The sequence below is a fragment of the Aphelocoma coerulescens genome, chromosome 13, assembly GCF_041296385.1.
Source record: "Aphelocoma coerulescens isolate FSJ_1873_10779 chromosome 13, UR_Acoe_1.0, whole genome shotgun sequence".
NCBI lineage: Eukaryota > Metazoa > Chordata > Aves > Passeriformes > Corvidae > Aphelocoma > Aphelocoma coerulescens.
In genome coordinates this window covers 9755559-9780462 of record NC_091027.1, presented here as the reverse complement: position 1 = coordinate 9780462, position 24904 = coordinate 9755559, and the positions used below count along the sequence as shown (strand labels likewise).

The 24904-nt window shown below is 40.0% G+C and overlaps 1 protein-coding gene across 1 annotated transcript; it reads left to right on the top strand.

Moving 5' to 3' along the window:
- The first annotated feature begins 41 nt into the window (after positions 1-41).
- SEC24A (SEC24 homolog A, COPII coat complex component) lies at positions 42-23747 on the top strand. Its single transcript, XM_069028886.1, has 23 exons — positions 42-185; positions 4943-5464; positions 6894-7052; positions 8710-8787; positions 9107-9273; positions 9856-10028; positions 11010-11112; positions 11889-12015; positions 12357-12466; positions 12849-12961; positions 13616-13734; positions 14379-14434; positions 14763-14969; positions 15245-15365; positions 15916-16074; positions 16589-16762; positions 16847-16957; positions 17348-17523; positions 18548-18685; positions 19333-19437; positions 19577-19669; positions 20174-20277; positions 20657-23747. Exons 1-23 carry the CDS (start codon positions 137-139, stop codon positions 20769-20771), a joined length of 3279 nt encoding a protein of 1092 aa, XP_068884987.1. The 5' UTR covers positions 42-136; the 3' UTR covers positions 20772-23747.
- The last annotated feature ends 1157 nt before the right edge of the window (positions 23748-24904 follow it).

The window sequence follows — 24904 nt, the reverse complement described above, 5'->3', positions numbered from 1 at the left end:
GCCGCAGAGCCGCTCCCGGAAGTGCCACGTGTCCGCAGTGCGGCTGCGCGCGCCGCCCGGCAGTTCCGGTGGGTCCATCCCCCCCGCCCGGGCCGGTGCCGCCACACGGGCGGCTCCGAGCGCACCCGACCGAGTCATGGCCCAGCCCGCCGGGGCCCCCGCCGGCCAGCAGCCCTACAGCAACGGTGAGTGCGGGGCAGGGCCGCGGGGCTCGACACGGGACAGGGCCTGGCAGGGACGGCTCCCGCCCCGCGGCGCTTCCCCCGGGCCCAGGCCGCCCTGCACCCCTTCGCCCTGGGGCAGCGGGGGCAGGGGACCGGTGCCCGCGAGCAGAGCGCGGGTAGTGGGTTCCGGGGACGGGCCGTTCGCTGCCCGGGTCGTTGGGCTACACCCGGCTGAGCTCGGCGGTGCCCTCCTGCAGCCCGGACGCCCGCGGCCCGGGGCGAAACACAGCTGAATTAGGGAGGAAAGCAGGAAAGGAGCGGCAGCGATGCCGGGCTCCTTGTGTGACCCCGGGAGCGGGGGTGAGGTGCTATCGGACCGGGCCCTGCCCGAAGTGTCATTGAGGAAAACACAGAGTGGCTCATTAGGCAAAATAAATCTTCGTTGTGATTTATTTTCATGGCAGAAGCATCCCCGAGTACATTTTTCTGTCTGTATGAACGACAGCGCCTTTCAGAGAGCCCGTGTCTGTGTTGCTGGGGTAGCACGCACGGCTCGAGCTACCCCGGACCGCCCCTTGGCCCGGGTGGGCCCCTGTCGGTGACACGGGTGACACAGCCGAGGTTTCACCCTTTGGAACGGGCTGTACGTGTGGCACTGTGGTTATCGCTGAGCTCAGCCTGCGGTGCAGCGGGGCTTTCTTATTTTGTCATTCTCGTAAAGCCGACATTATCTGGTTCTTTGTGCTGCAAACTGGGAAAGTCTTGATTACTTTCTTCCCCTCAAAATGCATCTCTTTAAGACGCGATATTGAAGGCGAAACTGAACTTACTAGCCAGCGTTTTAAGACAGGAATAAGAAATTCAAGGCCAGCCTTGTCTCTGTGTCTGTTTTTGTTGCATGAGTGCAAATCTGTGCTGATGGAAGTGTCTCCTGATTTCACATACGCAGACTGCATCCTCTGCACTTGCTTCCTTAATTATACACTTATGTGTTTCAGTAGCTGTGCTGCATCATAAGCAATTCAGTTATAATGAGATCTTTTGATTTTTCTTCCCCCTCCTCCTGCACAGTATGTTTATTGCTTTTCTTCAAAGTCATCAGCAAAACGACAATTTGCAATTAACTGTGTAGTTGCTTCTACGGTCAAGACGGTGGGAAGAGTATGAATGTTGTGTGGAGAGAGAGGTTCTGTTCTGGAGAGCTTATGATCTGAGCAGAGACTGTACAAAGAGAGTGTTTGCTAATGGAGTAACTGAGTGGGTTGATTTACAGACTGGCATTACTTTATTTATTTATTTACTTTGCTGATTTCCCTAGTGTCAGATTAAGCACATAATGGAAGTTATGGAGAGGCAGTCGAGAAAGAGGAATTTCAGGCTTCTCAGCTGTCAGGTGTATGAAAAATAAAGAACTGAATTGTAGAGTTATGCAAATACCAGGTAATAAAATCAAACAGTTGTTATAGTATGTTAGAGATAAGGTTTGGGTTGCTGGCCTTTGAAATAAATCAAATTGTTCAAGCATAGACTGCTCATAGCATTGCTTAAAATACACGTTGTGAAGGTGCTGTGATCCTTGACCTTTATAATAATCCCAAAGCTTTATAGAATAGTTTTAGGGATACTTAGTGCTGTAGTGGTGCTTACAGTGGTCTGTGAGGAAAGAAAACTGTCAGCAGGATGATAAATTGTTCTATAGCTGTCAGCCCTTCCTCGCAACTTGTTGCTTGCTGAAGTGTTAGCAGGTAACTCCCCGAGCTTGCGTGTCCACCAAGGCAGTGAATTGTCACAGCAGCACCGTGTGCTGCCCGGGAAATTGTTTATCACAGAGCATTGTGTTGCTTAGCAACAACCTTCCTCTCCTTCATTTCTGCTTGTCTTTTAATAGGACCAGTATTCTGTACTCATTTAATTGCAGGTGTCTAATTTGCTTTCCAGTTGATAGATCTGAAGTGCAAACATGAAAGAGAAACAATTCTTTTAGAACTGTTTTGCTCTTCTCATGTGATACCTTAACATAGTACTTCGAGGTCATGAGATGCTTTAGGAGCTGTTGGGTTTGGAGTCCAGTGGGTCAGAGTCAGCCTAAGTGGACACTGGTGGTGACTGGTCCCATGGCATCTGTTGGGATGTAACTTTTCAGAGTGTTTATCTTTGCATCTCCCTGGAGCTTGGAGAGCCTGTGGCTGGCCAAAGTGATGTGCTGAGTAACTGGCTTGGAGTAGGGGACAGTGAAATTCTGTGTGGTGGAAAATATTAGTTGGATCCTGGCCTTCCATGTTAGTACTTTGACAGTTTTATAAAACCATCAAGCAACCTTCATATATATTCTGGTGCTATTCCTGATCTCTGAGAAATATTAAATGGCCTTGTGTTGCTGTAGAGGAGACTTTTGTTGTTAAATAGGTGGTCTTTCTTCTATTACTAATTAATTTCTGTGGGCTCCAAGTGTTGGCTGTTTTGCTGCTGTGTAGGTGAAGTGGCTCTTCAGTCCACACAGAATTCCTTGTTTGTTTTTGGCTCCACAGAAAACCAGCAGCATTTGGGGAAAGCTGGATAGCGTAGATACTCTTTGATGGGTCTCAGTAAAGAGGTCAGGTCAAGATGGGTATCTGGCAGCAATCAAACAGCAAGTCCTGAAAAGTTTTTGTGCACTGTGAAACTCTCTGTAAAGGGGTTTTGCCCCTTAGTGCTATTTCTGTAGCTTTTTTGGCAGCTTTATGCAGACTTGTCTTGGAAACATGAACTACTGCATGAGGGTATCAAGACTCTTCATTGTGCTTCTGGCTTTAAAAATAAAAATTGAAATTGGAACATTGTTCTGTGGTGAATTTGATTTTTATTTTTGCATAAGGTGCCATAGAAAATATCATGTAGGTCAGTTTTTGATATCACCTCACTTCCACTGTTTATCCTCAAGCAGGGAAAATAGTGCGTAAGAGAGCAATGCAAGTACTCTGATTTCTGCCTGGGATAGAGAGTCATGCCCTAAGATGAAAAATCAAGTTATGAAATTAATTTGTATTTGTTCTGTATTTTTCCTATGGTTTATAGTGATGATGTTATATCAGTGTTTGTGCAGTTGCAGTCAGAAGATTTGATAAGAATTCATAATTTTTAAAGTTAGCAAGTTCAATTGCCAATGGGGTTTGTAAATCCATTATTGGAAACCCATCTGATACACTGCAGGGTAGTTTTTGAAGATTACTCATAACTGTAAGTGTGTTCGTCTTTGTGAGCTTTTTATTTAAACACCCTTGATTTTAGAGGATTTTTAATTGCAAATATTTATGAGCTGCATTGTAAGGACTGCAGAGTGTAACTGGATTTCCTAACTGAATGATAAATTGCATGTTGAAATTAATGGTTGGAGAATAATATGGTGTGTACCTTTTATGCACAAATAAGAAGCAGTGAGGATGAGATCACTGGCACTGTAGTTGTTATATGGACCTGTGCAATATTCAGTGAATTAACAGCTGTGTGTGACCCAGAGCCTAAGTTTTTCTAGGGAATGAGGAGCTGAATGATCAGTGCAGTGTTTGTCCTAATTAAGAATTTCAATGTATTCTGCATTTAGCTTAATTTATTGTCGGAAATGTGTGAGTTGCTTTAATTTGGAAATGTGGACTTGCTCACCTTTCAGAATTTAGCCATTATGTTTCTATAGGAAACGAGCCATCTTTGTTTTAATGTGTAACTGTGTGTGTGTAATGTCTCCAGTATCTAAGCTGGTGTTTTTAGGGGATGGGGAGAGCCACAATGTGACCGGCTGAACTGAATGATACAACACTGGACAGTGTTTTGGTAGTGTGAAGGAGTCATGGCTGGCTGTGGCCTGCAGTATTTAGTGTGTTCTGCTCAGAAGGGTTTCACTTGAAAATTGATAGTCTCTTTTCAGGATGTCCATTTTGTGGCAATGGTATGAACAACCTGTGGTAGTATCTTTCTTGATGGAGTTCTTACTGCACTGGAAATCCCATGGGATTCTGTCAACCTGTTCCTCTGTAAAGCAGGAATCTGATGATGCTCTTGCCAATGTTGTTTACTGTTTGGAGAGTTATTAGCCTTTTTTTCAACTTTTTTTCTTCAAATGAGTAAAACTTAGTTCACTTATACCAACCAACAAATGCACAAAGAGGATCATTAATCTATCAAGTTTTATTTTCCTGACTGGTGAATTATTTTATGATAACCTTATCCTTCATTCTGTGTTGGTGACCAGTTAGCCACTCACATGAGCAGTGTGTGTATGAATAATTCTCTTACTAAATTAACTGCAGAAACTTTCATAGATTAACTCTGTCACTTGAGCAGCAGTGCGGTGACCTATGCTGGCACTTGGCTGGCGGTGTGTTGTGGTGTCAGCCGTCATGTGAAATGGAGTTCTTATGCAATGCATCTTCCGCTTTCGGTCTGCTCATGTGTGCTACTGCCAGTGGTGTGGGACAGTGCTCCTCTGTGGGCAGCTTGCTTTTGGGGGTTTCTGAAGACTGGAATGGGATCCTGTGTGAGTTTCAATCCAGGAGTATGGATGGTACTGGAATGCTTAGTGATTGCAAGGTTACTGTAAAACAAAACAAAGATCTAAGTGTTGATAGCAAAATACTGCCAAATTCATGTCCCTTGCTGTAGTACTTCTGTCACACCTAATGGTTTGAATTAAAAATGGCTTGGACACTAATAAATCCTAAGGAAAGACATTCACAGGAATGTCTTTTATTTTCAGAAGTGATACACAGCACTGACTTCCTAAAGAGGGTTTTTTTTCCTTCCAGGCCCCATTCAAAATCAGCTGATGCATTCCCCAGATGGCCAGGGATACAGCCCTGCGGTTCCAGGATCATATTCCCATCAGATGCCAGCAAAGGTTACTCCACATCAGTCTTCTGGACAGTATAGCTATAGTGGCTCTCAGAATGTTTCTCAATTAAACAATTACCAAGGACCTGTCCAGACTCTCAATAGACCACCAGTGGCAGCTTTCTCCGGGTCACCAGTACAACAACCAGGTCCTGTTCCACAAGTGCTGCCGCCTGCATTACAGAACTCAGCGGCTGTATCATCTGCTGGAAGCTTTCCTCCTGGAGCCAGCCCACCAGTGCTTTCAAACTGGCAGTACAGCCCGACTCCTGTGAGTCAGCCACTTGGGGCTCAAACAAGCCATTTGGCTCATGTGCCTGGGACAGGGTCAGCTCAGCCACCGTCATCGTTATCAGGAAGCACAAATCCTCCAGGGAGTTATCAATATGCTGCTTCTCCGGGGGGTCCTTCACTGCAGAACAGCTACATGAAGCCAGGTAACCAGAACTTTTTTATATCTTACCAATGTCCATTTCTCAATGACTTTTTTTAAAATAATGAATACAGAATTGATTCTGCAGTGACATTTTGCTTGTGGAAGATTGTCAAAGCAGATACACCCATCAGAAATACATGGATGCTTTCTTTGGGTTAGAAATGGAAGTTCTGTGCACAGGTTGGGTTTTTCAGCTGGCTGGAGCAGGTAACTCCTGAATAGTGTCTCATTGTTTTGGGATGCTGTCTGTGGGTGATGCTGTTTCTGTGACCTTCATCATTTCCTGGGGTGACTGTTGGAGCACTAGCATGTTTCAGTTCAGGACTTCACCATTGAAAACTAGTTCTGTTTAGTGAGCGTGGTCATATTGTTGGATTTTCTGTAAGCACTTGATTCAGGTAGTTTTCTGAACAGCCTTAGTCAGGTTGATGCAAATAACTGGAGCACAGCCTGAAAAGAAAACTGAAAAGCATTCTGTGCTGTTGAAATAGAGGTCAGTTCAATGGAAAGCTTCCTTCCCCCAAACTTGTAATTTTCACATTTGATGATAATTGTCAGTCTTCAGAAAGTACTCTAAAAGTAGGAGACTTTGTTCCTGCTGCTTGACTGCTGGTATATGCAGAGGTAAAAGCTTTTCTAACACTAAATAGCTCTATTGTGCAACTTGTGATTATTATGGAAACACAGTTAATACTCAAGTTTCTCTTTGCCAAACTGCTGTCTGTTGTTACACAGCTTTTTTTCTGACTGAGCATGCAAACAGGACTTAGGTAGAGAAATATTTTCCACGTAAAAGCAAGTAATATTTCTTGTGAAGTGCTTTTAGCCTCATTAGAGATTTTTAGATGCTAGGTTTTTTTGTTATATGCCTGCCTAATTTTGTTACGATGTTCAAAATGTCTTAAGCTCACAGAATTTATGAAACTATTTCTGGCACTTAATTGGAATAAACAGTTAGTACTTTGAAATTAGTGAGGAAAATGCAGAGAAATTTTGGAAGGTGGCATATGAAATGAGAGCAAGTGTTTGGAATAAGTAATTTTTATATCCATTCAATCCTCCTGAGCAATTTCCCTGATATTTTTTTGTATAACAGTGATCACTTTTAAAAATAAGTTAGCTTATTTGGTGATCACTCCAGACTTAGTTATAAAGTTGGAATGTTTTCAGTACATCTTGACATTCTTGCCAGCAATAGCAACAAAAAGCTGAAAGAAATCAGTAGCTACAGGAATCCAGAATGAGAAAAGCATGAAAGAAACAACCTGCAGTTGAGACCCTCTACCCACATGTTAGATTTCTGTATCTTATGCTGTTCATCCTCTGAATAGCAGGAATATTTAGAATTCAATCTGTGTGGTTTTGTAACAAAATTTCTGTAACTTTTTTCAGCTGGGTTGAAATTCTCCTAAAAGTTAATCTCTTTATAGGAACTGCACCTCCACCAGTGACTCAGCCTGTAACTCCACTCCACCCTCCAAGGCCACCTTTAGGACCTCCACCAGTTGGTGGTCCACCTAGGCCATCAACAGCGATAGCAGGACCACCTAGTGCACAGTCCCTGCTAAAATCAGCTGCAAACCAAGAAGGTAAGAAACAATTTGCTCTTTATGTTGAATTCAAACATGGCAACTTGCTGTAATATACAACCTTCAAAGTCAAACACATTGTTCTATTAGAGACTCAAATTGTAGAATTGATACTAATACAATACTAATAATTTAATCTGAAAAGAGCAGGTAAGGACCTGGAAAGAGGAAAAATTCTTCTTGTAGACAGACATTGATAAAATTTAAGAAATTAACACTTATAAATAAATTTCCAAGTGCTGTTTTACATGGTCATGTCTCTTGTAGTTGGCATTGTGTTTTCCTTTTTTGTGGTATAAAACGATAGTGAAATTCTCATTTCTCTGCATCCCTGACTGCTGTGAGGACAGAAATCAATGTATGACTCCCTGTATTGTTCATTCTACAGCGAGAGCTAAAATGTGGACCTTGCATTTCTTTGCTGTTTATGTAGCTGTACCTTATTCTTCTCTGTGTAAAATCACTGAAGCAGTACATCTTGCATTTGTTGGTTTTCTGAAGGAAGTTACTAGAGGCTGTGAAGTGTCAGCTGTTGTAGAGAGATACCTGACTTTGTGTCTCCTGTGGGCCCTGCACAAATATGCCATTGTTTAAGAGCTCCTCAGGGCTCTGTATCAGACAGACTCCAGTTGTTTGGCATTTAGTGCCCATGCTAGATGGGGCCACGTGCGAGTCGGCAGCTTTATTTTTACATCCATAGTTCTGTCAAAGCTGTTGGTTCCCTGCATGTTCACAGTGACAGTTTATTGTGTGGTAGCTGTGTGAGTACAGTAACAGTATATTGAGATTTAGCTTAGTTTGGAATGTATGAAATGCATTAGAAACAGCTTTTGCTTAGAAAATATTTTCTTCTTAATGAAGAGAAACATTTTCAGAGTCCTGGAGAGATAAAAATGTTTAGTCTATGAAGCAGGTTGGCTGCTGCTAGCAAGATTCAGTGTGTAATGTTAGTTCCTTTTACTGGGTCATCTTTGAAGATTTTAATAAAAAATTGTAATAAAAATAGAGTACCTACTTCTTCGCAATATATAGTTGTGTTAGTATATTTAGACATAGTTGGCTTACTAAGAACTGTTCTTTGGGAGCATTCTCTGAGTTTCAAGGTTTTTCCTGTCTTAGATTGAATTTCTATCTTGACTGGTACGTAACTGTGTCAGAGCTGTTGCTGTTTGGTGAGCAGTAGTGGACTAAGTGTGTAAACGTAGGAATTTGGTGTTTCTGTGAATTATCAGTAGAAAAGGTTCTTCAGGGTACTTGGAAAACTGCAGCTAGCCTAAAGAGACTTCCTCTGCTGAGGAGGGAGTGTCCCCATACCCATTACTGCGTGTCGGCTTGGAAGCTGTGGCAAATCCCTAATCTAAAGGAATCGTAAAAGATTATTCAACCAGAAGTGTAGGGACTTTTGTTTTCCTGAAAAAAAAATATTGTGATGTTTTATGAATGTCCTTTGTTGAGGTAACCTCTGCAAGGGATGTGTGTGTGAGAAAGAGGCCAAAGTGTATATTTAATTTAGTTTCATCCTGGGTCAAAACCAAAGTAGATTCAAACTATGCTTGTCTTAATATTCATCCAGCAAGTAGGATTTTTTTTGCAATTACCTCATTGAAACTTATTCATAACTTGTGCAAATTTTTGCTGTGGTTGTTTTTCTTAAAAGGTGATGCCAGATCTGCTGCCACTGATGGGTCTGTAGTGCAGAACAGCTACGATGCAATTGAAGGTGGTGGCCTCATGGGTAAGGCTTTGGGAGTAAAAATGGTTGTTATTATTATGGAACTTCTAAGAGTCTGGGAAAGATAGAAGTTTAATCATTTGTGTAGAAACATATGTACTTGGTTCAATGCCTGTCTTGAAGCTAAATACAAAATTTGAAGCACTGACAATTATCATGTCTTTGCCTGTAGTATGTAAAGCGGGTGAGAAAACCTTTGCAAAGTTGACAGGAGCTGTATTTTTTACTCTTAGAAACTAAACAGGCAGCTCTCCTGCTGCACTAATGCCTCAAGTAAGACACAGTTCTTCAGCAATTAAGTATCTGTCTACTCTGCTTCCAGCAACTCCACATAATTCTCCTGCAGCCCCAAATCTTAAAATGAATAGAAGTGTTGGGTATTCTTACCCTGCCTTACCTCCAGGCTACCAACATACTTCTCCACCTGGAGCACCAGGAATGAATGCATCTACTTTGCAATACCCAGATGGATCAAAACATTTCCACCAGGTAAAGATTGTCTGGTTTTTATCTCAGTACTACCTCTGGTGGGGGGGTGTGGGTAAAGAAAAGTGATGGTTGGTGTGTGTTGTGCATCCCCGGGGTGCTGCTTCTTTTGTTCCCTGTTTGGGCACCATTTGTTCAAGAGGACAGACATAGCCCAGAATGAATGCTTTTGCCTGTGACTTGGTAGCAGTTTGGAAAAGCCATGTGCCAGCTCTTTGTGAAGTGTTCCACCCTCGTATCTGTTCAGGATGTTTCTTTTGAAACTTTTGGCATGTTTCTCTTCCCTGGCATTACTATTAGCTGAAGTATTTGGGTTTTTTTCCCCTGAACTTTCAAAGTGAACTGACCAACACTTTCATCAGCTGAGCCTCTGTATTTCAAGAGCTTTATAGCCATGTTATGCTACTTTTTTTCCTCTATTATGTTACATGCATAAGTCAAGTTCATGTGACAACCAGTATTTCTAATATATGCATGCAATGGCAGTTAGTACATGAGCAAAACAAACTGAAATGGACTTTTAAATGGACTGTGGGTTTCATCCAAATAATTGGTGCTAATTTTTGAAATATTATTTGACTCTAGCCTGCCCTGGGCCCTAATCACTTAACTGCATCAATGGGTGGCCTGAGTCTACAGCAGGAAGGGTTAAGACCTGTGAATCTTCTTCAAGAAAGAAATATTCTTCCCACAACCCTCTTGAAGGCTCCTGTCCCCAACTTGCATGAAGACATCCAGAAGCTCAACTGCAACCCTGAGTAAGATTATGCATTTGCTATAATTTATGAAAATAGATAGAAGTATAAATTCCTGTTTATAAACATAATTTCACAAAATATTTTCTTAATTTTATGAGAAAAAAATATTGAAAATGGGATTCACTGTGTTAAGGTGAAGGCAGTAAGTGGGTTTGACTTTGAAGAGGGAAAAATCATCTGTGTAGAAAGTATGAGGAAAGGTTTGCTTTCAGAGCAGCTATAGATAGGTACAGTACAAAAATTTTATGCCTGGCAGTGGGTATGGATGAGAAGATATAAAATGAGAGTTAATTCAGCCAGGGGAGGTACGCCAAAAAGATTGTGCATGAAGAAACATGGGTGACCTCTGTATTGAAAGTAACCATTTAAAACAAGGGAGCAAATGAAATTTCAAAGAAGAGGCTGGCAGTTGGTTAACCTATTATCCTCTCTGAGGAGACCAACCAAACTGTGTATAGCCAGGGACTCCTGCTTTGCAAATATTTTTATGGTAGATAAAGGAAATAACAGCGCCTTTGTGACGTTGTTCATGCAAACAAGCTGGACAGGATTTGCAAAACTGCCACATACATGTGCACTTTGTGGAAGCTGCTGAGTGCTCAAGACTCAGGAAATGATTGTGGGGTTGTTTATAGTTACTAAGTTTTTAAAACCGCTTTTTAAACTTTGCCAGTTCTGATTTATTCCAAAATAGCATTTAGTATATAAAGATTTGGTGCAACTTTGAGTATTGTTAGGCTTAACTTTGAGTGGCTAAAATGACACTCAGTTCTGTGTAAAGAGTATTTGTATAAAATAAGAACTGAAAGTATGTACTGTGGGTCAAGCTCAGACAGAAACAAAATTATTTGACAGAGATGGAGAAGATCTTTTATCTGGAAGTGGAAATTCACCATCAACAGATCTAGAAAAATATACTGTACTACTGAAATCATAATTTATTTGAAAGCCTCTGAAAATAACCCTTTGTCCTCCATGTAGGTTGTTCCGCTGTACCCTGACTAACATTCCTCAAACTCAGGCCTTATTGAATAAAGCCAAACTTCCTTTGGGGCTCCTGCTTCATCCTTTCAAAGACTTATCGGTATGAGAAATATTCAAAACTTTACATGCTGAAATATCAACTATGCCTTTACTAGAGTCCAGAAAATGGACAATGAATTATAAAACAAGGGCAGGTGTCTTGGCCCAGAAGAACTACCATAGTAACTGACATTTCCTTCTTCCATACAGATCACTGTAATTTTTCTGAATTATTTCTCCCTACCATTTTTAAACCTCCAGGTCTCACTTCTTAATAAAAAAGAAACCCTCCCAAACCTCAAAAAACAAAAAGCTTAAAAGGCAGCACAGAATTTGGACTATAATAGAAGGCAACACATCAAAATTCCAGGTTGTCATGTATCAGTTGTAGTTACTCGTTTCAGATCTAGTACTAAACTCAAGACTTGACAAAATTGAAGGGATTTGGGTGTCATGAGATAGCCAGGAGACTTTGAATTTAGCAGTGTCTCTCTTAAACACTGGGTTTTTTTCCCAGTTTAATTAATTTTTCAAAGATGTGGGCTTTTTTTCCCCTGCTTTTTGATCTGTATTGGGTGCAGGACTTAGGCTTAAACCATCAGTGTAAAATTCAAGAATTTAGAGGCTTGAAAAGGGAATGTACGCAGTCAAATATGTTAGAGCTCAGTTCCTATCTGTTGTATTAAGGAATTGTAGGGATGTTGTGAGGATACAGAAGTACTCCTTTCAACAAGGATGCTTTGACTCACTAGCCAGGACACTGCAGGTGGTGGTGTTACCACAAGTGAACAGCTGCAGGGTGAGGGTGCTTTAAAACAGGAAGCTTTTCTTTTCCAGCAATTGCCAGTGGTCACTTCCAGTATTATTGTGAGATGCCGTTCCTGCCGGACGTACATTAACCCTTTTGTCAGCTTCCTAGACCAAAGGAGATGGAAATGCAATTTGTGCTATAGAGTGAATGATGGTAAGTTTTAAATGGGCTTTGAAGTGTTGCAATTAACCTTTTCCACCTTGGCCTTTGAGACTGGAGTGTTGTTGGCCACATCAGTAGGGGGATTGTTGTCAGTCACTCTGGGAGTCATGAGAAATGTTTCCCAGCGATAGTGGTGTCCCTAACAAAACACAATAAGCCCAAGTGGTCCCTCAGGCGGTACCCTTGAAGGTGACAAGTGTAAGTGAATTATACTGCCTAGTGTAGTTCTCCACGTATTGCCCAACAGCCACAAAAGAGTTGATACATTTTTTTTAAAATGCAGCACAACTAATACTACTGTGAAATACTAATATGTAAACATATCTGCACAGTTCCTGAAGAATTCCTCTATAATCCTGTGACAAGAGTTTATGGAGAACCTCATAAAAGACCTGAAGTCCAGAATGCTACTATTGAGTTTATGGCTCCATCTGAATACATGGTAAGGCTTTATTTACTTTTACTTATTCTTTCCCTTTGTTTTATTTTCAGAGGGAAGTCAGAGAAAGTTTTGTTTCAGAGCATGCTTTCCAGTTCAGTAGAACAGCTGTTGCCTTAAGGAGTGTATCCAAGAACTCATGGGGAGAACTTCAGAGAGTTCACTTCTAAACATTTATGATGTCAAAGTTGTTCTGTATTTAGAATATGTAGGTCTCTTCTGAAGAAAACTAGAATTCTGATATTACCAAATAAGAGGCAAATGCATTCAGAAATTTTAGCTATCATCTGCATGCTGTTTTAACAGTTTATACTTGCATTGGAAGGAATAAACCCAATCTAAGAAATGTTATTTGAAAATTAAAGGTAATCTTTTCTTTGCTCAGCTGCGTCCACCTCAGCCGCCCGTGTACCTCTTTGTGTTTGATGTCTCTCACAATGCAATAGAGACAGGATACTTGAATACAGTCTGCCAGACCTTGTTAGACAATCTTGACTCGTAAGTACTTTTTTCTTAAAATCTCCAATTTTCATTCCTCTTAAGAAACTTGTGATAGACACCAACATGCCAGTCCTTTCTGTCTGGAAGACAAATTTCCTGGTGTGGGCTAGCAATGGCCAGTGTTCTGTTAAAATGTACCATGAAGCTGTAGTCTTTTTCCCATCACAGCTACACCAGTGTAAAGGGTAATTTTGAGACTTGATTTTGTCTGACTCTTTCCTACATGCTTCACCAATCCCCAAAAGAATACAAGCATCATGTTTATGATATATTTTGAACTGTATTTTTAAAACCTGAAATTTAGATAAGTATTTGCTGAAAAGAGTCATACATCGAATAAACTTTTCATAAAATGCATAGTTTGAACTTATATAAACACTAGTTGGTATTTTGCAGTTTATTTCTTCCTTTTCTTCTACTGCTGAATACCCTCTTAAAAGGTTTTCACATACCTGCTAGGTGACTCTACCCTGAGTTCCTTTTCTGTTGTGGCTTTTGTTCTGTCCAAACTGACTTAGTGAAGTTCTTGCAGTCTAGCTGTTAAGCTAACTGCTTGGTAAGAACCATGGAGAGGTGCAGTGGATGTTAAAAAAAAAAAAGCCTGCAGAAACGAAATTTCATCTCTTTGAATACCATATGTCTCATTTTCAGGCTTCCTGGGAACACTAGAACAAAAATAGGCTTCATAACATTTGACAGCACAATCCATTTCTACAGTCTTCAGGAAGGTCTTTCTCAGCCTCAGATGCTTATAGTTTCAGATATTGAAGGTATGCAGAAATGAATTTTGTCATCAGTACCTATTAATGACTTCTGGTTATGACAGCCTTTAAAAATATGTATCTGGTGGGAGTTTCTAGATCACACCATTAATCTCTCTAGTAATGACTTCACAAGTACCATATGTGTGAGTTTGTTTATGAAGATATATGCCTGGTGTCTGAGCAATGCTGTGGCTGCTCATGACTTCAAACATGAAGACATCCTTCCTAGCTTCTAGTTTAATTTGTGCAATTCTCTAGATTCCTCTTGAAATCCCAAATACTGATGCTGGATACATTTCTATAGATTTTCTGGTGGCTGGTGCTTAGTGCTTGTCGTTCTGCCTTTTGTTTCAAGTCACCTTTCACCAGATGTTATTGGGCAGGGTAGAATGAACACTGGAAATATTTGCTATGTGATTTTATTTAATAATCTTGATTATCCTTCAGCCCGGTTATTGCTACTCTAACATGGGATTCTAGCCACAGAAATGCTTATGAGAAAAAAAAAGAAATCCACATAATTATGTTTACATGGGTTAATACACTGATACTGTGCATTTTTTCCAGTAAGTATGATGGTTGGCAAATAAAGTCAGGGGAAGCTTGATGTGTTTTTAAAAGATAACTCAAATATTTTTTTTCCCTTTCAGATGTATTTATACCAATGCCGGAAAACTTATTAGTAAATTTAAATGAAAATAAAGAGGTAAGAAGCAAGGACTTTGTTACATAACTAGTGACATTTACATAGATGGGGATATGTTTGGTAATTTTTTGATTAATTAATGCTGTTCAAATTTGAACCTGCTGTTCAAATGCCAGGTGTGAGGCAAAAAAAAAAAAGAGATCTTTCATCTTTGTCACTGTAAATTCTTGCCAACCTGAAACAAGACAGTGCTTCAATTTTTCTAGGACTTTCTCTTTACTACCTTAATATTAGAAGTGTTAATACTTGGTTATGTTCAGCAATCAGCTCTATATAAGGTAGAAAACCATGAAAACTCATAGGTCTAATACTGTTTTCTCACTTGTAGCTAATTCAAGATCTGTTGAAGACATTGCCACAGATGTTTACTAAGTCCCTGGAAACTCAGAGTGCTCTGGGGCCTGCATTACAGGCTGCCTTTAAACTGATGTCCCCCACTGGAGGTAGAATCACTGTCTTCCAGACACAGCTCCCATCTGTGGGAATGGGAGCACTAAAGTCACGAGAAGAGCCAAACCAAAGAGCAACAGCAAAGGTTCGGAAAGCAAAAAGATTGAGTACTAACAACCCTGTTCTGTGCATGTAGGTGGTTCTGGGATTGCCTCTTCTGGGTTAATTTTGTGCTTGTCTTACTCCTTTGTTAAAGTAGTAGAAAAAATGAAAAACCGAGCAATATAAGCACAAATTAATTATAAGATATTTTTAATCAATGATGTAGAATTGATTATTAGTGTCCCTGAAAACAGGCAATAGATGTATGAATCAATCTGAATTTGCTTTGTATTTTGTAATACTCCACTGTGTTAGCAGGACATACATCTGACACCATCGACTGATTTTTACAAGAAGTTGGCCTTGGACTGCTCAGGGCAACAGGTTGCAGTGGATTTATTTCTTCTTAGTGGGCAATATTCTGACTTGGCTTCTCTAGGTAAGTCATATCAACCTGTTTTGGGGCATGTAACTCTTGTATTTTGAGCAAATGCTACATTAGAATCTGCATTAATATTTAGTAGATGAACCTGACTTGAACTAATCTAGTGTGTCAAGATGCAAACTTACCCTTGCTGAGCAGTGACAGGGAATAGAATGTAATCATTCAGTCCTGATTTAACCTACTTAGTCTCGTGTCCTCTCTTAGTGAGTCAGGATTCTTGTGCTACTGATATAAGTAGCTGAAATACTTTCTTCCTTTTTATGCCTTTTAGCCACCAGTGTAATTTTCTTTAGAGCAAGTTTTATTAGCATTTTAAATATTTTTCTCTATTTAACCAAACTTTCAAGTGACAGCAATTTCAGGTCAATAGAAAATTATTTCACACCTGAAACTATCACATAGTAGGAGATACAGTTGTGTTACATCTGTGTAGGCAGGTCTGTAACTGTGTATCTGAGAGATTTGCAGGTGTGAACAATTCAATAATTTTAAAACTGCAGCAGCAACTGTCTGCACTCTACAATGTATGCTGGTTTTGTTTCAGGTTGCATATCAAGGTATTCTGCAGGTAGTGTCTACTACTACCAATCTTACCATCATAAACACAACCCTGTCCAGGTGGAAAAATTGCAAAAAGAGCTGAAGCGATATTTAACTAGAAAAATTGGGTTTGAAGCTGTCATGAGGATAAGATGCACCAAAGGTCTGAATTCACCTTCTTAGATTTTGGGGGGATGGAGAAGAGGGAAGTGGGTGTTTGCTGCTGTTTGAGAATGTTTTCGTTGGTATTCTAGCTATTTTGTAAGCTTAAATGATTAAAAGGCAAAGATTAGAAAAGTAAAATTCAGTACCAGGGGTAAGACAGTTTTTTAAAGACTGTATTTGCAGTGTGTTTTCTGGCATCCAAGTTCCATTTTATAATGGTCAAAACTGGAAATTTTGCTGCACTGCTATTTCAACAAGGGACTGTTTTTATAATCTAGATACTTTCTACTACTGTGCATTGATTTGCCTTGCTAATTCCCACCTTCTGCTAGGCTTTATGGATTCTTTGGATCAGTAGTCAGTTTGCGATATTTACCTTTTCTGAAGATAACATATTTCACTGAGAGGGAGCATTTCAATACAGAGTCATCTACATTGATGGCAGATCTGTGTATGGTACCTGTACTTCACAGCTATAAAATCCAAACTGATTAAGTATTATTATCTTGTAGGTCTCTCCATTCATACTTTCCATGGGAACTTCTTTGTACGATCTACAGACTTGTTGTCATTACCCAACGTAAACCCAGACGCAGGATATGCTGTGCAAATGTCAGTGGAAGAGAGTCTTACTGATATGCAAGTTGTTTCTTTTCAGTCAGCTCTCCTGTACACCTCCAGCAAAGGTAAGGTTAGATTGAGCCAACAGTGGCATTTGTAGTGTTGTTTCATAAAACAAGTATGGAGGCTACAGTTTTCTTTTCTTGTAGGTGAAAGACGAATTCGTGTCCACACCATGTGCTTACCTGTTGTCACAACACTGAGTGATGTGTACCTAGGAGCAGATGTGCAGGCCATCACAGGGCTCTTAGCCAACATGGGTGAGTGTGCTAAGAGCTTGTTTGAATATGTGTGGATCGTATCCTTAAAGCTCTGAGCAATAATCCTCTGGGATGTGGCATTAGAAGAAAAGGTTCTCCCTTGTTCTAAGAGTGCTTTCTAAGTTGCAAACCTAAGAGAGTTTTGGTTTTAATGCTTGGCTTAGGTGGAGGATCAGTAGAGCTGTGTATGATCACCTGGACTTATGCTTATGCATGGTGCATCATCATGGGCCCCCAGCTATTTTCTGAAGCACTTGACTTCCCCTAGAATGTAGTAAAAGCTTAAGATGCATCAACATATATGATAAAATGAGAGAAGTTAATGTATGTGGCTGTAGTCCTGCCAAGGGAGGAAACCCCTCTTATGTGAGCCTTGTTCTCTGTGTTTAGCTGTGGACCGCTCCGTTTCTGCTACGCTGAGCGATGCTCGGGATGCCTTGGTCAATGCAGTGATAGATTCTTTAGCTGCTTATCGCTCATCCGTGCTGAGCATCCAACAGCCTGGGCTCACAGCTCCACACTCACTGCGGCTCTTCCCACTTTATATACTGGCACTCTTAAAACAGGTAAGAGGGGAAAGGAAGCCAGGCAAGAGCATGATTCTGTTTGGCAGGTCAGCCTGAAGTAAAAGGATAATTCTTTGATGGAGAATAATTTAGTTTAAAAGCAGGAATTCAGAAGTGTGTGTAAAACCAAAAGTACAAATGTTTTAAGCACTGGAAGAGCAAAGTAATAGACACTGACTGGTGAAGAGAATGTGTCAGGGTAGTGATGATAGTGTTTTCTCAGGAATCTCATTTTTGTGCATTTCTGGAAATGTAGATCCACACAGCAGTTCAGTGCAGATTAGAAGAGAGTTGGGTGGGTGGCAGAGAGGGAGTTGGCTGGCTGTTCTTGCAGTAGGTTTAAAGCATTTCACAGTATTTGCTCAATGGAAATATTTTTAAATTTAATTTCCCTGAACTGATACTAGAAGTCATTTAAGTGTTGGACGAACTGGTTTTCTGTTTCAAAGAGAAGTTTAGGATTCATACATCTTGATTAGGAATTAAACAGCATGTTCATACTGAGCTTTTTTATGTGAAAGGCTTGATAAGCATTTGACCCAGTCAAGTGGGAGGAGTGAGCCCTACTTTGATATATAGCTGTATTTTTGGTCCCAACAAGCCAGCAGTATTTCTTTCCTTTAAATACAGACCTTGGACTCTGTACACTGAAGCCAGTTGTAAACTGCTCCAATATTTATTATTTTAAATTTCATCAGGTAGCACTTTTGAGGTGTATGTTAGAGAGATATATTTCAGGGTGCTTTCATCTCAGCTGTAGTGTTCTCTAGAAAGGATTGATGGTGCCAGGTCAAGCTTAATTCTAAAATCCAGAAATGGGAATAATGAGACTTCTGTGATTTATATGTGAAACACTGAAGAGAACTATGGAGAAGTAAAACAGCAGAAGTAAAAGACCATGAGAAAACACTTAGGGCACATCTCTAAAACTTAAGTAAGTTAGAAATAAGCAGTAAGTGATGTGTGAAATTCAGTTTATCTTGCTTTGCTTTAATGGTTAAACTAAATGGCTGGTTGTTTGCAGAAAGCATTTCAAACTGGGACAAACACACGTTTGGATGAACGCATCTTTACCATGTGTCAGGTGAAAAACCAGCCCCTTGTTTACCTCATGCTCATGACGCATCCCAGTCTGTACAGAGTTGATAATCTCACAGATGAGGTGAGTCTTTGCCTTGCTACATAATCTGTTTGATCCCAAAGATTTGTGTGATGTGAAAGTAAATGCTAAAAATCTCCCCAAGTTTTCCATATTAAAGCTGCACAGCTAAAATATAATGTTTCATATTCTCTCACTTGTTGCATTTATGAATTAGTTATTTGGAACTGGATTGATGAATTCTGGAGAGAAGCTGTGCTTTGCTATGGATGGATGGGGAAGGTTTTTCTAACTTATTTCATCTTTGCCTTGTGTCATTATCTTATGCTATAAATCCCATATACATTAAGATATCATAATGTGGTTTTTGTCCTTTTGTAGCTTCCTTTATTTTAAAATGTCAAGAAGTTTTGAAAACAGGGAATGTTTATGTAAAACCCTGAACAGTTTTAGAAATTACATATTTGGTACACAACAAATGGGATATTCCAGTTCTAGAACTAATTAACTAAGATATATTTGATGAAATTCACCCTCTCTAAATAAAACTTTAGGATGTATTAGCAAATTATGCACTTTGACTTCAGTTAAACTGAGAAAAACATTCCAGCTCCAGTATTCAGTGTAATAGATCCTACTCTTATTTAACATTCTCTTCTGTTTCTTTGCAACAAGATGTGAACCACTGTTTTTCTTCTTCCTTCTTTTAGGGTGCTCTTAACATAAATGACAGAACTATACCTCAGCCACCCCTTCTCCAGCTGTCAGTGGAGAAGCTGAGTAGGGATGGTGCTTATCTTATGGATGCTGGCTCTGTAAGTTGTGTGGTGGTGGGGATTTTAAAAAGTATCCAAATTTACTTGGTGTTTTCTTTTTGAGAACCCAAAATATGTACAAGACTGCTGAGGTGTGTTTTGGGTTGGATTAATGTTGTTATTGATGGGTGTTTTTCAGGTGATGTTTCTGTGGATCGGGAAGAACTGTGGGCAGGGCTTTATCAGCCAAGTCCTTGGAGTTCCAAATTATGGCTCAATACCACAGAATATGGTATGTGCTTGCTCTGCTGTACATCAGTCATACAGTGCTGCCAAAGTATCATTTGCATGAGAATTAAAATACCACTACTCAGATATTAGCCCTCTAGTGGTATAGATTCAAGGAAAGAAATAATTTCTGTTACCTCTTGGCGTTTCTCCCTATGAAAACACAGTAGGAAGAGGCTGACAATGATTGAGTTTCTTGGACCTGTGGGAGCGGACTAAGAACCCTTGCTAACAGTGAGCACAGTGGGTTAGTGGGAAATCCTTTAGTTTCTGCAACAAAACAGGAATCAATCACAGTTCAGTCATTACCATTCTGACAGCTGATAGCAGTTTAGTACTCTTGACTGTTTCAAGCCCTTTTGAAGAAGACAAGACTGAAACTATACATCACAAAATGTATCTGTCTGGGTTTTCTTTATGCCTAATGAGTTGGGCTAGGTCAAGTGTTCCTTTTACTGTTTTTCTGAAAAATACCCTGTTTGTATTAATGAAACCCTTTGCCTTTCAGACACATCTCCCAGAACTTGAAACTGCAGAATCCATCAGAACACGAGCTTTCATTTCTTGGCTGAGAGAACAGAGACCTTTCTTTCCTATACTATATATAATAAAGTAAGTGGTTTTTAACAGTCTAGCAACCTGTTAACAATACATACTTGGATATCATATACTGAACTTTCTTAATGGAATTCTTAACGACAGTGTGTGCTGTGCTGACAGATTTGACTATATGACTTATGAGTTATCTCAAATTAGAATGTCAAAAGATTAAATGTCACAGGAGAATCTTTAGTTAATGTCAGATAAATGAAGTAAGTGCTGGTAAGAACACTTATTAGGATTAATCACTACTAAGGGCTATTTGACATCCTCTTTTCATATGTTCTTAAGCTCTTGAAATGTCTTGCCACTTGACCTGTAACTTTATTAATGCACGGTAGCCCTTGGCAAATGTTTTTTTCACTCAAGAACTTACGTTTTTGTTTTTAAGGGATGAGAGTCCATTGAAATCAAGTTTTCTGCAAAATATGATTGAAGACAGAACAGAATCAGCCTTATCATACTATGAATTCCTCCTTCATATACAGCAGCAAGTGAATAAATGAAACACTAGCCTTTGGCTCACTTCTTTAAGGAAATATTTTGCAGTAAAGAATGATTGTGCTTGTAATATCTTCATTAAATCTGTGGCCTGAGGCAGTTGATGAGAAGTTCTCACTGTGATTTCAACGAACTAAAGCAAATAAAGGACCACATCTGAGAATCAAATGTGCAACTACATAATATTGTACCTTAAAAGAAAATCAAACTGTTGGAACTGGTTGAGCACCTTTAATTTGCTGCAAATTGTGTTTTTACTGTAAGTAGTTGCAGCATGAAGTACATTTACAAAGGCAATACTGCAAAGGTGAAATACATTTTGTAAAATAAAGAGTTCTTTGTTGTTCAAAATGTATATTTCTGTAACTTTCTGCTTTTTTCTTTTTTTCTTTTTTTCTTTTTTTTTTTTTTGCTGCTAGATATAAAACCTCACAATACTGATCATGATTTGCAGGGAAATTCTTTCTAAGTGCATCCAGTGATTACAGGCACAGCATCTCAATGTTCATCTTAATGCTTAAAGTAGCAATGAAAGAAGTGTTCATTGTGAAATGAACAAATGCTTATGAAGTGTAGAATCCAGTGCTTGGATTGGATTATGGCTAATAGGACTAAAGGTAAGCTTAACCTGGATAAGGTGGATGAATTTGTTGAAGCTATTAATAAGTCAGTATTCTAATTTTACAAACGATGGGGAAGAGTGGGCCCTACATGAGACAGATTTTAAAAAGCTGTTGGCTGAGTTGGCAGCAAAAGTAGACTTAGATGGCAAGCTTTGCTTTTCTTCAGTAGAAGGAATAGTTTTAGTTTCAATTGTATGAATGGTGTGGGAGGGGAAGGGCAAGAAAGGTTATCTCAGATTTTGTTTGGTTTATGTTCAGTAGACTTTTGGCTCTTGTTGACATTAGGAATGTTGAGCCCCTCAGATATGGTGTGTTTCTGAAGCAAGTTTGTTGGTAGCACTTCAGACCAAATGTTGGTCTGTGACATTGAATACTCTGACAAGAAAATTGGAAATTATTTTTCCAAGAACAAAGTTATTATATTGCATTTGAAGATTTGTATATGGTTGCAGAAATGCCTGAAGTTTTTGAAAAAAAGGGGGTTTTGCTGCAGCTGTGTAATGAGCCCAGGTCTAAGGCCAGTGTGCACCAAATAAAAGCTTTAACTATACTCTCAGATCCTGCCAGAACTACAGATCGAAGCTGACATCAGACTTGAAGTGAAAATTTATATACAAAAAATATTTAAATAATTGTATAGAAGTGTATTGATAGTTTTTCTGTTTTGAAGATTAAGCTATCATTGATAGCTACCAATGTAAAGAGTATTTAAGTTACTGTATCCCAATGCCCATGGAAGTGTTGCATATGGAAAAATCTTGGCTTGCTTTTTTATTTAATAGTGGTAAACTTAAAGGTCTTGCAAAACTTTCTGGGGCAAGTAACTTGAAGAGGTAAAACACTTGCAAGTGGTCAAATGTACTGTGCTTAGGACATTTGGAGATAAAAATGTCAGTAGGGTCAACATTTGGGTAAACATTTGCTCCCATTTCAAGCTAGAGCTGCACATGATTGTCAGGAGTTGCCTTACTTTAGGGGAGGAGGAGTTCCTTGGGAGAAATTGTTCTTGTTGCTTGAGCACAAGAAGCTAAAGTTCAGAACAATGGCTAAAACAGCATGAAAACATTATTATAGAACCAATTTAAGCTTCCCTGTCTGCTGCTTCTGTAGCAAACAGGAATATATTTACTTGAACTGCTTTTCAGAGAATTGCACAGTTTCTAGTCATAGTGAAGAGGTTTCTTTTAAGTTTTGACAGTCTGTTGTTTTTTTTTTCCAGGGAGGGGGAAAGGGGTCTCTTCATTTAAATCATAAATGGAACCTCTGCACTTGCATAGGTTCTGCCCTAAACCTTGTGTTTTGGGTATATTATCACTCAGATGTTGAACTGAAAACCATCCTTGCATCAAATAGCCCACCCAAAGTCTGTTTCTTACTGTGACTGTATTTTGCTACTATATCCCTTTTTTTAAGAAACATAAATACTCAAGATGGCCTCGTTGTTTTATGTACACCAGACTAATGGCTGAAGATGTCAGTCTTTGTGGCAGTTAACAAGTTTGAATTTGAGTCCCTAAGTTTTACAGAGCAAAATATGATAAATGAGTCAGATGAACCCTCTCAGAGTTCTCTTCACTTTGAAAGAAATTCTGTATTGAACTTTGTTAAGTGGGGAAGGCCTGCTGGTTCACTTGTACTGCTGTAACAGCAATACAGGAAACATTCACACACGCACTACCTGTGATTCCTCATTTTTACATACAAAATGAAAATGAGGACACTGAAGATGGACTGCAAAAGTAGGCAAGAGTGGCTCTGGTACTTAGATCTCAGCACGACAACTCTACCATTGTAAATGTGTGGTAGAGGTGTGTCTATTTTTCTAGTTGGACACTTTTTAAAAACTATTTCTGTGTTTGACACATTAGTGTTCAGCCAACATTGTTACCATCCATTTTACTTTGCTTTCATTATTGTTTTAAATTTAATATATTTGAGTCTTAAGTCCACACAGACTGTGTTGCAATAAGTAGAATGATTCACTTTTATTTAGAATTAATTTCTTAACAGAATTTAATCCAAGATGCAGAATGGCTGTTAAGGGACCAGTAAATGTGATTTTAAGGTTCTGTTTACTATTATGGATGTAATCCTTATAGTAAGTTTAATTTTGTAAAGTAGTGTATAATATTGTAATATTAAATCTTTGTTCTCTGAACTCAAACATTTGATCTTCAGTATGAAGTTATAAATCTTCCCCATTCTGAATTTGAGACAGGATTTACTTGTCCTCCTTTTTACAGTTTGTAATTTTCACTGTTTTATTTCTGTAAAAAGTCATTTGTAACACATGCAAATGCTTATTTTATCTGTGCTAATTTATCAGATTTGGCTACTCAATAAAATTAATTGAAAGAACTCATGCAAGTCCATCACTCCTTTCTTGTAAATAAAAATAGAACAATGTATTTAATCAATTGAGATAAATACCATGTTGGTCACAGGAGCCAGCTGACAAGTGATGGTTGAAATTTATCCTTCAGCAGCATTCCAACATGATGACCAATTTTATTTTAGGTAATCTTGTATCATCATTTAACATCCCATTCTTTCAGCAGCTTTTTTGTAAAAGCCATTCCATCTTAATGCTTGCAAATTTTTTGAGATTTTGTCACTGCTGCTTCTGGCCCACCATAGATGAGTTAATGCATGAGCTTGGTAATCTGACTTCTGTATTTAAGTGGTTTTGAATACAGAGTTCTCTCTTTCAATATTGTAGAAATATTCATTGGACTTGTCAGGTCTGGTTTTTTGCCCAATACACATCACACTGTCCTGCTGCTGAACTCCACCACTACGGCTGTGGGTGGGGAATCAGCCTGCACCTGTCCTGGCACTGGGTTTTGGAATTCCAAGTACGGGATCTCGAGGTGAGTCCTGTTCCTAATGGCAGTGCCAGTGAATTAAGGGGTGAAGTTGTTCGGTGCCAGGGCCGTCAAAGGCAATGACGTGCTGATGGGCACTCTCCACATCATTTGGTTTGGCTGTGCTTCGCCATGGGGCTGTTCAGGTAAGGGAAGAGTTTTATCACCTGGCACACAAGGAGAGCTGTAGTGGACTCTTAGTGTACATAAAGATCAATATTATGCCAACTGTATCTTACTGGAAAGAAGTGAATACGCTCCCTGCTTTTAATGGCCGTAGCTCTGGCGTCCTCGAGAGGTGCTTGTGTGTTAGTGTTTCCTCAGTGTGCACCGTCACTCCCGCAGCGGTGCAGTGACAGGGTTGAAAGCTGTCCTGGTGTGCAGCGGGGACAGTCTCCGCCCTGGCACGGGGCTGTCACCATCACCCAGGTCGCCTCACCGCCGCCATCGCCCCTTCCCGCCCTCGCGCCGTGACGTCACTTCCGAGGCCGGGGCGGCCATCTTGCGTGCGGGCGCCGCGCCGTCGGAGAGGGGGCGCGGAGCGCTCTCCCGGCGGGCCCCGCCCTTCTTCTGCCCTTTCGCAAAATGGCGGCGGCCGCTTCAGCGGCTGGAGGCGGGCGGTGCTGGCGCCTGCGCGCTGGGCGGGGTGGG